Consider the following 14,472-nt stretch of genomic DNA (forward strand, 5'->3'; position numbering starts at 1 on the left):
TAGGGACGCTTCGCTTATAACAGATTGCCTAATTGTCCTAGATATATTGATTCATAAATTCAGATAATTATATTATTTTTAAAATTGTTGTCAAGAGTTCAAAATCGACATGTTTTAAATATATATTTTTTCTGGTAATTATAAGGTTGTTACACTTTCTGAAATGTACTTATTTGTTACTGAAATCATCAGTCAAGTTTTAAATTGATGGAACAATTCTTACATGCCTAAAAAAGATATAAAATCTATTCATTAAGGACGGAACGGCCCTTATTATAAAATAGTTTTGCTTTTAAAAAGAAGGCTAATATAAGAATATTGCATTCTCACTTCTTTTGCACAGTTACATCTGTTATTTCCCCTCCTTTGACAGAATGGTGTCGTGCCTGTACAACATACGCTTTGTGCTCGTCGCCATCCCTCACAAAATTAGACGCGACACGGCCCAAATATCCCTCTTATCATGTACCCGGGATCGGTTTCACCTGCCTTGTCTACAACAATGAGAACAAAATAAGCGGGAACTGCATAAAGAAGATTGAACACTGAAAAAGTATAAAAAGAAGAAAAATTTGTTATTTGTTAGATTCATTATCGTATCTATTTCACCATGCCCCCTAAGGTTTCAGGAAAGGCTGCCAAGAAGTCCGGCAAGGCCCAAAAGGCCATTGCCAAGGGAGACAAGAAGAAGAAGAAGTTGAGGCGCAAGGAGTCCTATGCTATCTACATCTACAAGGTGTTGAAGCAGGTGCACCCCGACACTGGTGTCTCCAGCAAGGCCATGAGCATCATGAACTCTTTTGTCAATGACATCTTTGAGCGTATTGCTTCTGAGGCTTCCCGTCTGGCTCACTACAACAAGAGGTCCACCATCACCTCCAGGGAGATCCAGACTGCTGTCAGGCTTCTCCTCCCCGGAGAGTTGGCCAAGCACGCCGTCTCTGAGGGAACCAAGGCTGTCACTAAGTACACCAGCTCTAAGTAATTTGACCACCGACCTTCTATTGTTGCCCACTGGAGACAAACGGTCCTTTACAGGACCAACCACAATTATCATAACTGAGAATTTTTAATCTTATTTTGTTATATAAAGTTCGGTTATTTAAAATGTTCCTAAAAAAATCAGGTTGATATCTTTATAAATAAGGTCAGAACTCATATTTTTAGTGTTTTGGGGGTCTTTTGCTCCACTAGACCCAAAATGAAATATGTAATGGTTTGTTGATTCGGTTATGTATTAAAAAAAAAAATCAGGTCAGAACTCATATTTTTAGTGTTTTTGGGGGACTTTTGCTCCACAAGCCCCTAGAAGGAAAGTCCCAAAATGTAATCTGTAATGGTTTGTTGATTCGGTTATGTTAAAATAGTATTATTTTTTAAAAATCAAGTTGATATCTTTAAAAATAAGTGTACAAACTTCCTCCCCCCCCCCTTATTATCAATTTCGTAAGTTTATTATTATGGACACATTTTTAACAGAATAAATTAAGTTTTAAACACAATTGAATTAACCAAACAGCCCAAAAAAATGTGTTTTGAAAAAAAAGAGAAGAAAGCGCGGCTGTGTATCTGTGTCGGTTTTGAGCTAGAGGTGCCGAAATATTTAACTGAGAATGGTATATTAATAAGTTAAACTTTAAAAAGTGACAAAAACAGATATTTTTAAGACCTTTTCAAATAGCAGTTTTGAAATCCCTTTAATTCAAAATGTTATCAAATAGAATTTGAACAACTATATTAAAATGGGTTTGAAATATTCAGAATAGTTTTGCGCTCCTAATGAAGAATTTTGACCTTTAAATATTGAAAAAAAAAATTGCATTTCTTTTTCTAAAGCGAAGCTTTTCTATAATTAGGGTCGGTCCGTTACAGTTAGCTCTTTTCGTTAATTCCAACAGGTTATAATTGTCCGATCGATTTTGCATGCTGATTCCTATAACTGTTAGGTACGACTTAGAAAGTGCAGCAATTGTTACCAGAAAGTCCGTACGTCCATTTTAAACAAGCTGATTTTTTTACTTTTTTGACAACAAATTTTTGAATGTTATCCTATTCATCTGCTTTTTTTAAATACTGATTTCTTTTACAAGGTAAAGTGTTATAACCGAAGCATCTCCATAATCAAGTCCTAAAAACGTCAGTATGCCCGTAACAGTAACATGCATTGTATCAGTTTTGCAACAAAGGGATAGTTTCACGAAATGCATTTGAACTTAATTTAGTGAACTGCATATTTGCATATATCACAAAAAGACGATTGATGTTTTCAATAGAAAATTGAAATTCTTTCAAATATATGCCATATAAATATAGTTTACCCCTTAAATAGCAAAAAATAGCCCTATGCGGTTCACTGAATTAAGTTCAAATGCATTTCGTGAAACTACCCCTTTACATACAATTTTTATATAGACAATAGACATATGAATGAATATTCAGTTCTAACACTCTGCAATTGTTAATGTTAGTTTGTCCTTCCATTTCAGAGCTTCGCTTTTGTAGATGTTGTCATACTTTTTAAATATGGGGTATGGCAAGTTAAGCTCTAACTGCATTTAATTAAATCAGCTTTGCTTTGAAGCATGTTGTAAAAACATTTATAATGGCTCTATTTTCGTAGCTCTGCTCATTTGCAGTTATGTTTCTGTAACCACCAAAACTGAAGCAGACTGTCAGAAGCCTATGAATATTGTTATTTTTTAATTGCCAATTATTGACATTTGCTCCTTGAAAGTTAAAATACAAGAAAATATATGTTGTGTGATTAATAATTATCTCTATATGAATGATTTTGTTGGTTCTATAAAGAACCGTTTCAGTGTTTCAAGTAATCAGGTCAGATTTCAGTTCCGGCTTAACCTCCGAATCCGTAGAGGGTACGGCCTTGTCTCTTCAGAGCATAGACAACATCCATAGCGGTGACAGTCTTCCTCTTGGCGTGTTCAGTATAGGTGACAGCATCTCTGATAACATTCTCAAGGAAAACCTTAAGAACACCACGGGTCTCCTCGTAGATGAGACCAGAGATACGCTTGACACCACCACGACGAGCTAAACGCCTGATGGCGGGCTTGGTAATGCCCTGGATGTTATCTCTCAACACCTTGCGGTGACGCTTAGCGCCTCCCTTGCCGAGTCACTTTCCTCCTTTGCCGCGTCCAGTCATGATGATTGTAGTTATTGAAACTGAATTGGAATGGCAGAGTTTTGGTTTTTATACAAAACCATATGGTTTTGCCTATCATCCCCTAAACCATTTCCCCAAGAGTTATTTCTAAACCCGTTTTTGCTTTCAAACCATTTTTCATCAACTCTCCCCAGCAAACAATCGCCCCATACCAACCATTACCCCCCTCCCCCCCGACCATAAAATTTATTTACTCCTCCCACCGGTTGTAGATAAAGTATATCTGACATGAAAAATATATCTTCTAACCGGTTTATGATAATAACAATAATAAAAGGAAAATCTCATTATTCGCTCTTTTTTTAAGTGCAACTACAAATTCTAGCGATTTTAAAAGACTAAAAATGATAAAAAGATTTATGAATAAAATAAGCATAATATTTGAATTGTAAACATATATATTTAGTTACATCCAAGAAAAGCCACAAGGCAAATAAATTAAAGAGTAACTGCACTGTTGATCAACAATTTTTTGGCTGGAAATCCATAGTTTGAAAATTATAGGACAATTCTAACATGCTTAAATTAATCAATTTATCGCATCATATTATAGACAGCTTTCCATGGTTATTTAGAATAAAAACATATACAAATAAAACCAGTTTTGTGGGCCCTGAGGTGCCTAAGGCCCATGGTAAAAAAATTAGCATTAATTTTATGATTTTTATTTTAATAATTGTGGAAATTTGATTGTTATACCAAGCTAAACATTATTTTTCAGTATTGCATAGAGCCGGTTCTAATCCAGCGGATATAAATCGGTTTGGAAGCCATACTGGAATAGGTATTTATCGCATTGTATTATAGACAGCTTTCCACGGTTATTTAGAATGAAAAAATATACAAATAAAACCAGTTTTGTGGGCCCTGAGGTGCCTAAGGCCCATGCTAAAAAATTTAACATTAATTTTATTATTTTTATTTTAATAATTGTGGAAATTTGACTGTAATACCAAGCTAAACATTATTTTTCAGTATTGCATAGAGCCGGTTCTAATCCAGCGGATATAAATCGATTTGGAAGCCATACTGGAATAGGTATTTATAGGTATTATAGACAGCTTTCCGCAGTTATTTAGAATAAAAAAACATACAAATAAAACCAGTTTTGTTTGCCCTGAGGTGCCTAAGACCCATGCTAAAAAATTAAACATTATTTTATGATTTCTATTTTAATTATCGTGGAAATTTGACTGTAAAACGAAGCTAAACATGATTTTTCAGTATTGCTTAGAGCCAGTTCTAATCCATCTGATATAAATCGGTTTGAAGCTATACTGGAATATATATTTATCGCATTGTATTATAGACAGCTTTCCACAGTTATTTATAATAAAAAAATATATAAATAAAACCAGTTTTGTTTGCCCTGAGGTGCCTAAGACCCATGCTAAAAAATTAAACATTATTTTATGATTTTTATTTTAATAATCGTGGAAATTTGACTGTAACGCGAAGCTAAACATTATTTTTCAGTATTGCTTAGAGCCAGTTCTAATCCATCTGATATAAATCGGTTTGAAGCTATACTGGAATATATATTTATCGCATTGTATTATAGACAGCTTTCCACAGTTATTTATAATGAAAAAATATACAAATAAAACCAGTTTTGTAGGCCCTGATGTGCCTAAGGCCCGTGGTAAAAAAATTAACATTAATTTTATGATTTTTATTTTAATAATCGTGGAAATTTGACTGTAATACGAAGCTAAACATGATTTTTCAGTATTGCTTAGAGCTAGTTCTAATCCATCGGATATAAATCAGTTTGAAGCCATACTGGAATAGTTATTTATTGCATTGTATTATAGACAGCTGTCTGCGGATATTAAAATGGAAAATTATAAGATTAAAACCAGTTTTGTGGGCTCCATATGGCCGAAGGCCTGTGCTAAAAAAACTGACATTATTCTTTAGGATTTTTATTTTAGTAATCGTGGGAAAATGTGGAAATTTGACTTTAATACGAAGCTAAACATGATTTTTCAGTATGGCTTAGAACCGGTTCTTATCCAGCGGAAATAAATTGGTTTGGAAGTCATACTGGAATAGTTATTTATTGCATTGTATTATAGACAGCTGTCCACGGATATTAAAATGGAAAATTATACAATTAAAACCAGTTTTGTGGGCTCCAAATGGCCAATTAGTAATTGTGGGAAAATGTCTGTAATACAATGCTATACATGACTTTTTCAATATGGCTTAGAACAGTTTCTTATCCAGCAGATATAAACCGGTTTGGAAGCCTTACTGGAATAGTTATTTATCACATCGTATTATAGACAGCTGTCCGCAGATATTAAAATAGAAATACAAAAGTTAAAAACTTAAAAACGAAGTGAAAAACGTTATTCTATAGTCATTAAATTACTAACAATATTTGTTAAAAAAGTATCGTTAAATTGGATGGTTTGTAACGTAAAAACATGTAAAAAATTGATTAAAATAACGGTTATTCTATAGCCATTATATTGCTAACAATATTTGTTAAAAAGTATTGTTAAATTGGACGGTTTTAACGTAAACATGATGTAAAAAACTATTTTGAAAAACTGTTATACTATAGTTATTAAATTACTAAAAATATTTTTATAAAAAGTATCGTTAAATTGGACGGTTTTAACGTAAAGACCATGTAAAAAAGGATTAAAAGATGTTATTCTATAGCCATTAAATTACTAATAATATTTGTTGAAAAGTATTGTTAAATTGGACGATTTTTAACATAAAAATATTGTGAAAACGATTCTAAAGCCATTAAATTACTTACAATATTTGTGCCAAAATGTCTGTAATATGATGCATTTCAGTATGGCAGAGAACCAATTATAATCTAGCGGATATAGCCATATAGGTTTATAAAACTTTGGGTACCAAATGTAATTTACAGTCCAATGTTTACTAAAGGTTATGAAACTTTGGGTACTGAGTGTAATTTACAGTCCAATGTTTACAAATGGTTATAAAACTTTGGGTACCAAATGTAATTTACAAACTAATTTTTACTAATGGTTATAAAAGTTTGGGTACCAATTAGTCCTGATTTAATATTGTTTGCCTTATTTATTATAGGTTTATTAATAGAGAGAAAATTGCCTGTAATATGATGCTTTTCAGTATGGCTGAGAACTGATTTTAATCTAGTGGATATTTATCAGTTGCAAAGCTGTACTGAAAAAATTAAAGATCCCTCATTCATGGAAATATTTACAAGGTAGAACATGTTGTATAGTTAGGTTGCTAATATGGACCTCATTTATTGGTAAGGGGTAAGGGGTTGGGGGCAGACCCACATGGCAGGATTTATGCTAGCTTTCATTTACTAGGTTTAAATTTTGGATCAATTACTTTTTTCCTGTAACAAAATTTACATTAACTTTTCGTGCAAAAAAAACCACTAAAAATAAAGAAAGGAGTCTGAATTTTTTTGTGTAGATTCCTTAGGCAAATAAGAATTGCAGTTCTATTATGCTTTGTGCCAAATTTTTACGTTTAAACCCCTATAGTTATGTAATCTTTGTCCATAGGTTTTTCGTTTAAATTTCGGATCAATTATTTTTTTCCTTTCACAAAATTAACTTTAACTTTTCGTGCAAAAAAAAAACACTTAAAATAAAGATAGGAGTCTGAAATTTTTTGTGTAGATTCTTTAGACAAATGACAATCGCAGTTTTTTCATGCTTCATGATCGATTTTTACGTTTAAATCCCTTTAATTATGCAATCTTTGTCCGTAGGTACTACATTTAAAAAAGTCTTTTTTTATACTATTAAATAAAAAATGTTGATTGTCTTTGAGTGTCGTTAACTCGTTGGCCTTTCAATGTAGATCGATGAAATTATAAACATAGCTAGTTAAAGTAGTTGGTAGTCTCTGTATGAAATTTCATTAATATCACATGAATACAAAAAAACTTATTACAATCGTAAAAAACGACACTCAAAAACCATAAACCCCAAATGAAAATAAAAAAAACATTTTTAAAATAAATTATTTAAGACTGTTCACGTTATCGTCAGCTAAGGGGTTAATACGAGCCCACTTATTGAAACCATTTTTAAGATTTTTCATGAAAGCAAAAGTGTTCCCCTATTTCAGGCCATAAAGGGGGAGAGGGAAATGGCCACAAACCGGTTTCAACATATCCAACACAATATAGAATTAATCTATACTCAATCCCTCCCACCAACTAATACTTATAGGATTGGGGGGGGGGGGGGGTTGTATGCATTGTTGAAAGGATAGAAAACCCGGCAAAAGCCAAGCTTTCTACCAACTGAAACATTTTCATGGCGTTTTATTATTTGAAAGATAAATTAGGTTAGTTTTTCTTAATATGAAAATTTATGAAAACAAGAATGACAACATCCATAAAAGCGAAGCACTGAAACGGTAGGACAAACGGACATTAACACTTATATAGTGTCAGAACTGAATAATCAGAATATAAATGTATAAGAGTCGAAGCAAAATTGTAATTAAATTTGTTTTAAAACAGGATGATGTTTATGGACATACTTACATTTTTAGGACTTCATTATAGAGTTGCGTCGATTGTAACATTATACTGTGTTGTCCCAGGAATCAATATACCAAAAATCAGATCAATCGGATGATTAGATCACATAAAAATTAGTTGTTAAAAAAGTAAAAAAAATCAACATATTTAAAATGGACGTACGGACATTTTGGTAATGATTATAGAGTTGCTACGCTTTCTAAATCGTACCTAACTACTAAAGGAATCACCATGCAAAATCTGAAATCGGTAGGACAATTCTAACATGCCTAAATTAACGAAAAAAGCTATCCGTTACGGACGGACCGACCATAATTATATAAAAGCTTCGCTTTTTTAAAAATCAACAAGGAAATGAATTTTTAAATTAATATCATTTTAGATGATAGCCCTGGTCACAAATACAAATCAACGATTTAAGATTTCATGTAATGATGTTTTGTTTTATCTCTGTTTCTTTCATAATTATACATTTATAAAACTAAAAAATATATTTTTTAAATATATGACAGAATAAATATTACAAAAATGTAGAAACAAACATTTACAAATTGAGTTGTTTTCAATTTTTTTTGAAACAGTCTAATAGATTATAGTTTAAAACAGAAAATTGGTGCAAATAAGGATTTTTTTCAAACAGACCATACAGACATAATCTGGTAAAATTCATAGTTTTAATTTGCTACGCTTTTAATATTTTACATAGTTTACTTATATGACACGTCAATAATGTTGAAATTAAGGTTCAATGAGGTTTATGAGCTTGTGTTGGGTTAATATTTTTAATTGATTTGTGACCCGGTCTGTTTAGTATGTTTATCGGTTTACGAATAAAAATTTCTTTCTTATATTAGATTTGATTTTTTGGAAATCTGAAATAGAGAAAAAAATAATGTTTTTCTCTTTTTCCGTTGGCACTATTTAATATTTACAACTCCTCTTTGCTTAATGTTTGAGTTTTGGCGGCATAACAATTTCTCTTTTGTTGTAAAGACACCGTTGGTATAATAAAGCCAGGTGAAACTTAAATCCCCCCCCCCCCCAAAAAAAAATAAAGCATAAACCAAATCATATGGTATAAATGCTTGAGGAAACTAAAAAAGGGGTGACCTAAATCAAGCAGATGGGAAAGGGGGGGGGGGTGTTATTGTTGAAGGGAAGGAGAAAAGGGAGGGATGAGGGGGGATTTTAAAAAATGGTTTTGTATAAATAATGAAGCTTTTAAGAAATTGCCATAGTTCTACTATAAACTAACAATGGCTCGTACTAAGCAAACTGCTCGTAAATCTACTGGAGGAAAAGCTCCTCGCAAACAGCTGGCCACCAAGGCTGCCAGGAAATCTGCCCCCGCCACCGGTGGAGTTAAGAAGCCTCACAGATACAGGCCAGGTACTGTTGCTCTCCGTGAGATCAGACGTTACCAGAAATCCACAGAGCTTCTGATCCGCAAACTTCCCTTCCAGCGTCTGGTCAGAGAAATTGCCCAGGACTTCAAGACTGACCTCAGATTCCAGTCCAGCGCTGTCATGGCTCTGCAGGAGGCTAGCGAGGCCTACCTGGTTGGTCTCTTTGAGGACACCAACCTGTGCGCCATCCACGCCAAGAGAGTTACCATCATGCCCAAAGACATCCAGCTCGCCAGGAGAATCCGTGGTGAACGTGCTTAAGCCCATCGACTTTGACAGACAGCAAAACGGCTCTTTATAGAGCCTACCACTTTAATCTAACTGAGACAATGATCTAACACTAAGATTCAATGAATAAAATTATTTATGTTTAAACTAATAAAGTTTTTTTTGAATTGCGATCACCCAAGAAGCCTCTTAGCTAGTGGCGTACTCATGGGATACTCAAGCTCTTCAAATTGTCTTTCCTTTTTTTCCTCCTAGGTAATTGTAAGCACATCTCTTCCTTTAACTTTGATTTAAGTTGGCTCGATTCTAGTTTAATGTGATGAATTAATTTGAATTATTAGATCTATTATATCATGCTCAACTATTAATATGTAGGACTGTGGAGCTGTAGTACTATAGTAGGATATTCATCAGTTTACTTCTAACTTAGCGATGGTTCAATATATATGAATCAAGGACAAAAGGAACACATAATAGGGTGCACTAGCATAAATAATCGTTCAAATGATAGCAGTATTTCGTTGAATATTTTATCAGCAAAAGAACAATGCTTTTATTTGAGCATTGGAAATACAGATAGGCTTAACAATGGAAAATTATTACTTGCTCTAATAGTAAGAAACTTGTAGCTGGCTTAAAGTACGATATTCCCCCTCCCCTCCCCTAGTGGATGAATGAACTGACAGTTGTGTTATCTTAACGATTATTTCTACCCTGTTATCAAATCAATTTTTATTCTATATGCATATTGGCTCTGCAACCCTGACAAGAACTTAATTTGCTCTTCAATAATAATTAGTGAATATGTATAGTGCAATACTCGTCCATTCATTGTATGTGCCTTAACTTGTAAGTTAACAAGGATAGCAACATGAAAAATCTTAAAATTACAATTCAAGATGTGTAAAACGGTCATACTTAAATTTTAAGACTTGATTTTAGAGACACTTCGCCAATAACATAGCGCCTAATCGATAGGACATTTAAGAACAATAAGAGCAACCCTTATTATATAAAAGCTTCGCTTTTAAAAACAAGCAGGTTTCAAATCTATTTTGTCTTAATAGATAATACTTTCTATCAGTGACTTTTTTCTTAGACTCTTTGTCTTCCCCAAATTATAACTTAATTATTTATATATATACATATATTAGTGTGACCCAAATGAAGGTCTAAATCGCTTTTCAATGTGCGGAATGTAAAAATAGGTTATGTATTGTTTGTGGAAATTTTCTCACCTCTATTTATGAAGTTTTGAAGAGTATTGTTCTTGTTAATTCAGACACCTATCAATTCTATAAATCTTTAACTGTTTTTGGTTTATATTTATTTTAAAAATATTACTTACAGGAAAACTTTTTTGCTTTTTATCACCAAGCTAGATTTCTATTTTAATTCTGAAAAAGTATATAAAAATTATATAAAAGATAGAAGATAGAATAAAACACAAAAATAATAAAACATAAATAAATATAAAATAACTTATTTCATAAACAGCTAAGAGAAAATTTCCATTCGGTTTCAATTGATCTTGAAACGGTCAAAGATTTTAATTGATTTTAAGAAAAAATCTATCGCTATCTCGCTAAATGCATATTTATTTTCACCTTTTCTTCTTCAAATTAAGAAAGCCTTACACCAGATATAAAGCAAAACATCAAATTTTCTGTCTGTTTGTTTACAAACATTGAAATAAAATACTAAAATCACCAGGAATAAAAATATGAAGAAAGAAAGTATAAAAATTTATTTATGTACAATTACAATAATTTGGGAAAGCTAATTCATACTGCAAAATCATTGAAGAAAAATAATTAAAGATAAGCCTTACTCTTTATTCCTGGTTGAATAAAAAACAATCAAATTATTTTTAGCAATATTAATTTTTTTATGAGTATGCTTTTTTTAAAAGTTGAATATGAGAATAAGTATATTACATATTTTTTAACCTTTGTTTAATTTTTTATTTAAGTAAATTGTCTCTTTATTGGCGACAATGTCTGTTGAGCCATGAAATTTGTTAAAAACACTTTTTCCTATTTTATGTCTTTAAAATGTATATTTTTTAGAGTTTTTCAACATATCTCTTCTCATAAGACTAATAGCTACTGTTTTAGTTCAATTTCTTACACAAATTATCAATTTAAATAAAACAATGTTTTTAGACGTTTTTCGGAATTTTTCGGCAGGAATGGCGGTTCTGCCTACTTTTAATAATTGCTTCATATTTGAACTCTTGTTACATTAATTTAGGTTGACAGTTCTTTAATTATTTCTTGTTAAAATCATGAAAATATGAAGTTTTTGATAAAAAGCTTAAGATTGAAATTTCGAGATCAATTTTCATTGTAGAGAGGTCTAGTTTTCACTAAAAGGTCTACATTTGAGCCGGTAACAACTTCAAGGTATCCGCAAATTGATATGGTAAAGATTTTAAAATTCATGTTTTTTTGGAGTCTAATATATATATATAAATTCAGACAATAAAAAATTTAACAAAAGGATTTAATATCAATTTTACTCAATAGTAGCAAAGCCATTCTTTAATTCTGTATGTCTGAACGGTATTATAGAAATGTTATTTTCTCAGCTGATGATTAACATAGACAACTGAATTTTTGTGCTAATATTTCCTTGACTAATGTCTACCAATATTATGGTCAGTTGCGTGCCCAGCGATTCAACTTAAAGGTGCGTGAATCCATTCTGGGCTGAATTTTTTAAATTGAGGAGAGGGGAGGGTTAAATTCGCCCGTAATTTTTTAAAATTGACTTTTCATGATAATTTATATAAGCTACGCTACTTATTACTACATACAAGTTATTATCATCTTTGTTTTAATTAATTTAATATAATTAAATATGAGGGGTTATGGAACCTTATCTATATGAATTATTTTATATAAAGTTTTAATTGGTTCCTTAATTAAAGTACATCTATTTTATTTGATAGGTTGATTTTTTTAGCATTTTAAAAATTAGTTAAGTTTTAATTATACATTACAAAAGATATATGTACTGTACTATATACAGTGTATTTATACCCTACTGGCAAATTTAATAAGGAATCTCCTTCAACATTTGAGTTTAATCTTCTGCTTATACTGAATAATCCGTCTAACCTCCTCAATATTTTATTAAAAATATATCAACATGCAAAATTGCATAAGTAGCATGACAAAAAAATCAATGATGGAAATGAGGACAAAGGGATTTAAAGACCAGATTTTCAGTGTCAATAAATCAAGAATAAATATTGAAATTGCGTAACCTTTTGCATTTACATACTATTTATAGTTTTGTAGCATAACTGACAAACCGACAGACTTAAAAGTTAAAATTTCTGCCTTTTATCTTTCACAGCAGCAGGGAAAATCTCATTTCGACCCATATCTTTACGAACTAACAAAGTTAATTATAGAGTAGCTTCGCTTCTAAAAACTAACGAAAATATTTAGATAATATTCAAGTTTTATTATTAGAGACAATTTAATTAATTTATACACAATTTTAGTTTGTTTTATTTATTTTTTAATTTTAACTTACTCAATTTTATCAATTATCATTTCGATACTTGATCATTGCATAGATATAAAGTTATCAAAATTTCTTTTGTTAAAGTTAAAAGAACAATTTTTTTTTATAATTTTGATTAAAAAGAATGAATTGATCATAAGATATAACGTACTGTTCTAATCAGGGTTAAGCATGCACTAGGAACAAATATAGGTATTATATATTCCAGTCAAACGGCTTTAATTAGTTAAACCAAGAAAAAAATGATCAAATTGTTTTTTGTTATCGCTGACAAAAAAAATAGTATTAGTTCCAGCGCTAACCAGCAACTGCATTAATTAGGAATAATTATTTATCGCATTGTATTATAAACAGCTTTCCGCGGATAAAAAATGTACTAATATAAGATTAAACCCAGTTTTGTCAGACCCGAATTGCATAAGGCACGGGCTAAAAAACTGGTTTTAATATTATGATTGTATATTTTTATATCCACAGAAAACTAGATAAAACACGATAAGATACATGATTCAGTATGGCTTAGAACCGGTTCCAATCCATATTAATCGATTTCGAAGCCATACGGGGAAAAAGTATTTAATATCGTAATTTTAGCTGATTTTCGGGGACTGTCTTTGTAAATACTTAGGCCCCAAATAACAGCTGAAATAAAGAACTATTTTGTCTCTAATTAATTAAATTTTTGGCTATACATTACCCATACTTGAATTAATTCGGTTTAACTTCTTTAAATAAAACTCGTTTAACTCTATTATAAACCAGACCGCCCTTTTAGTATAAAATAAAAGGTAGCAAATGAATTTTAATAAAGCTGCCCGTCCCTGCATCCCCGCTGAAGCCAGAATTATAATTTGTCTACAGAGTGTTTGCATAAGAGATTAATTAGAATGTTTAATCAAAGGGTTTTTAATCAAAATTTTTCAATTTATTAAATTGAAAGAAACTTAACAATTCATTTTTTTCTTTGAATGAGATATTATATATATCATGTATGGTTTTAAATACAATTGTCTAAAGATACTGAAAAGAAAACATAATAATTTAAGGGACAAATTCTATCAGATATGTTTTTTTTTCTCTTTGGAGCAGATATTTTTCTCTATACGTCTCTATGACCTAACCACTATGAATGGAGTTAATAATTATAATACAAAGGTAACATTGTTTTCAAATTCCATAGGAACTTTTTGGCTATTTTACATTACAGAAACAGATATTTACACTTTCAATTAAACACACCTGACTTGAACTACATCAAGACATAATTGAATTGTACAAATTAGGACCAACATGTGCATGGAAACAGCCCGATATCTAAAAAAAATATTTCAATTCGGTCTATATAAAAAAATACAACTTTCAAGACCTCGCAAAACAATTTTTGATTCGTACCATTCAACTTTCTCTTAATTCACTTCCAGACACATGTGAATACCTAATTTAAATATTTTGAATATATATAATAATTATCACCTTTTCACTTTAATTGTTAATATTTGCATCATTTCCATGTTTTTATTATGCATAGAATATTTAATAGTAGAATTTACATTCAATAGTTTTTTTAGTCAATTTTGTATGGAGCATGT

At 31.1% G+C, this 14,472-nt stretch overlaps 2 protein-coding genes and 1 pseudogene across 2 annotated transcripts; 2 read left to right on the top strand and 1 right to left on the bottom strand.

Moving 5' to 3' along the window:
• Positions 1-606: 606 nt before the first annotated feature.
• LOC145318462 (histone H2B.3-like) lies at positions 607-1,158 on the top strand. The gene has a single exon (XM_080159737.1). The coding sequence runs from the start codon at positions 611-613 to the stop codon at positions 983-985; it is 375 nt and encodes a 124-aa protein (XP_080015863.1). The 5' UTR covers positions 607-610; the 3' UTR covers positions 986-1,158.
• Positions 1,159-2,788: 1,630 nt separating this feature from the next.
• LOC145318474 (histone H4-like) lies at positions 2,789-3,166 on the bottom strand (annotated as a pseudogene).
• A 5,731-nt stretch (positions 3,167-8,897) lies between these two features.
• LOC145303671 (histone H3) lies at positions 8,898-9,418 on the top strand. The gene has a single exon (XM_080153326.1). The coding sequence runs from the start codon at positions 8,969-8,971 to the stop codon at positions 9,377-9,379; it is 411 nt and encodes a 136-aa protein (XP_080009452.1). The 5' UTR covers positions 8,898-8,968; the 3' UTR covers positions 9,380-9,418.
• Positions 9,419-14,472: the final 5,054 nt, after the last annotated feature.

Source organism: Acartia tonsa, chromosome 1, assembly GCF_053477335.1.
Source record: "Acartia tonsa isolate MP-2025a chromosome 1, ASM5347733v1, whole genome shotgun sequence".
Lineage (NCBI taxonomy): Eukaryota > Metazoa > Arthropoda > Copepoda > Calanoida > Acartiidae > Acartia > Acartia tonsa.

Bases quoted from the DNA above. Each gene is read 5' to 3' on its own strand.
- LOC145318462 (XM_080159737.1), top strand. From the start codon at position 611: ATGCCCCCTAAGGTTTCAGGAAAGGCTGCCAAGAAGTCCGGCAAGGCC.
- LOC145303671 (XM_080153326.1), top strand. From the start codon at position 8,969: ATGGCTCGTACTAAGCAAACTGCTCGTAAATCTACTGGAGGAAAAGCT.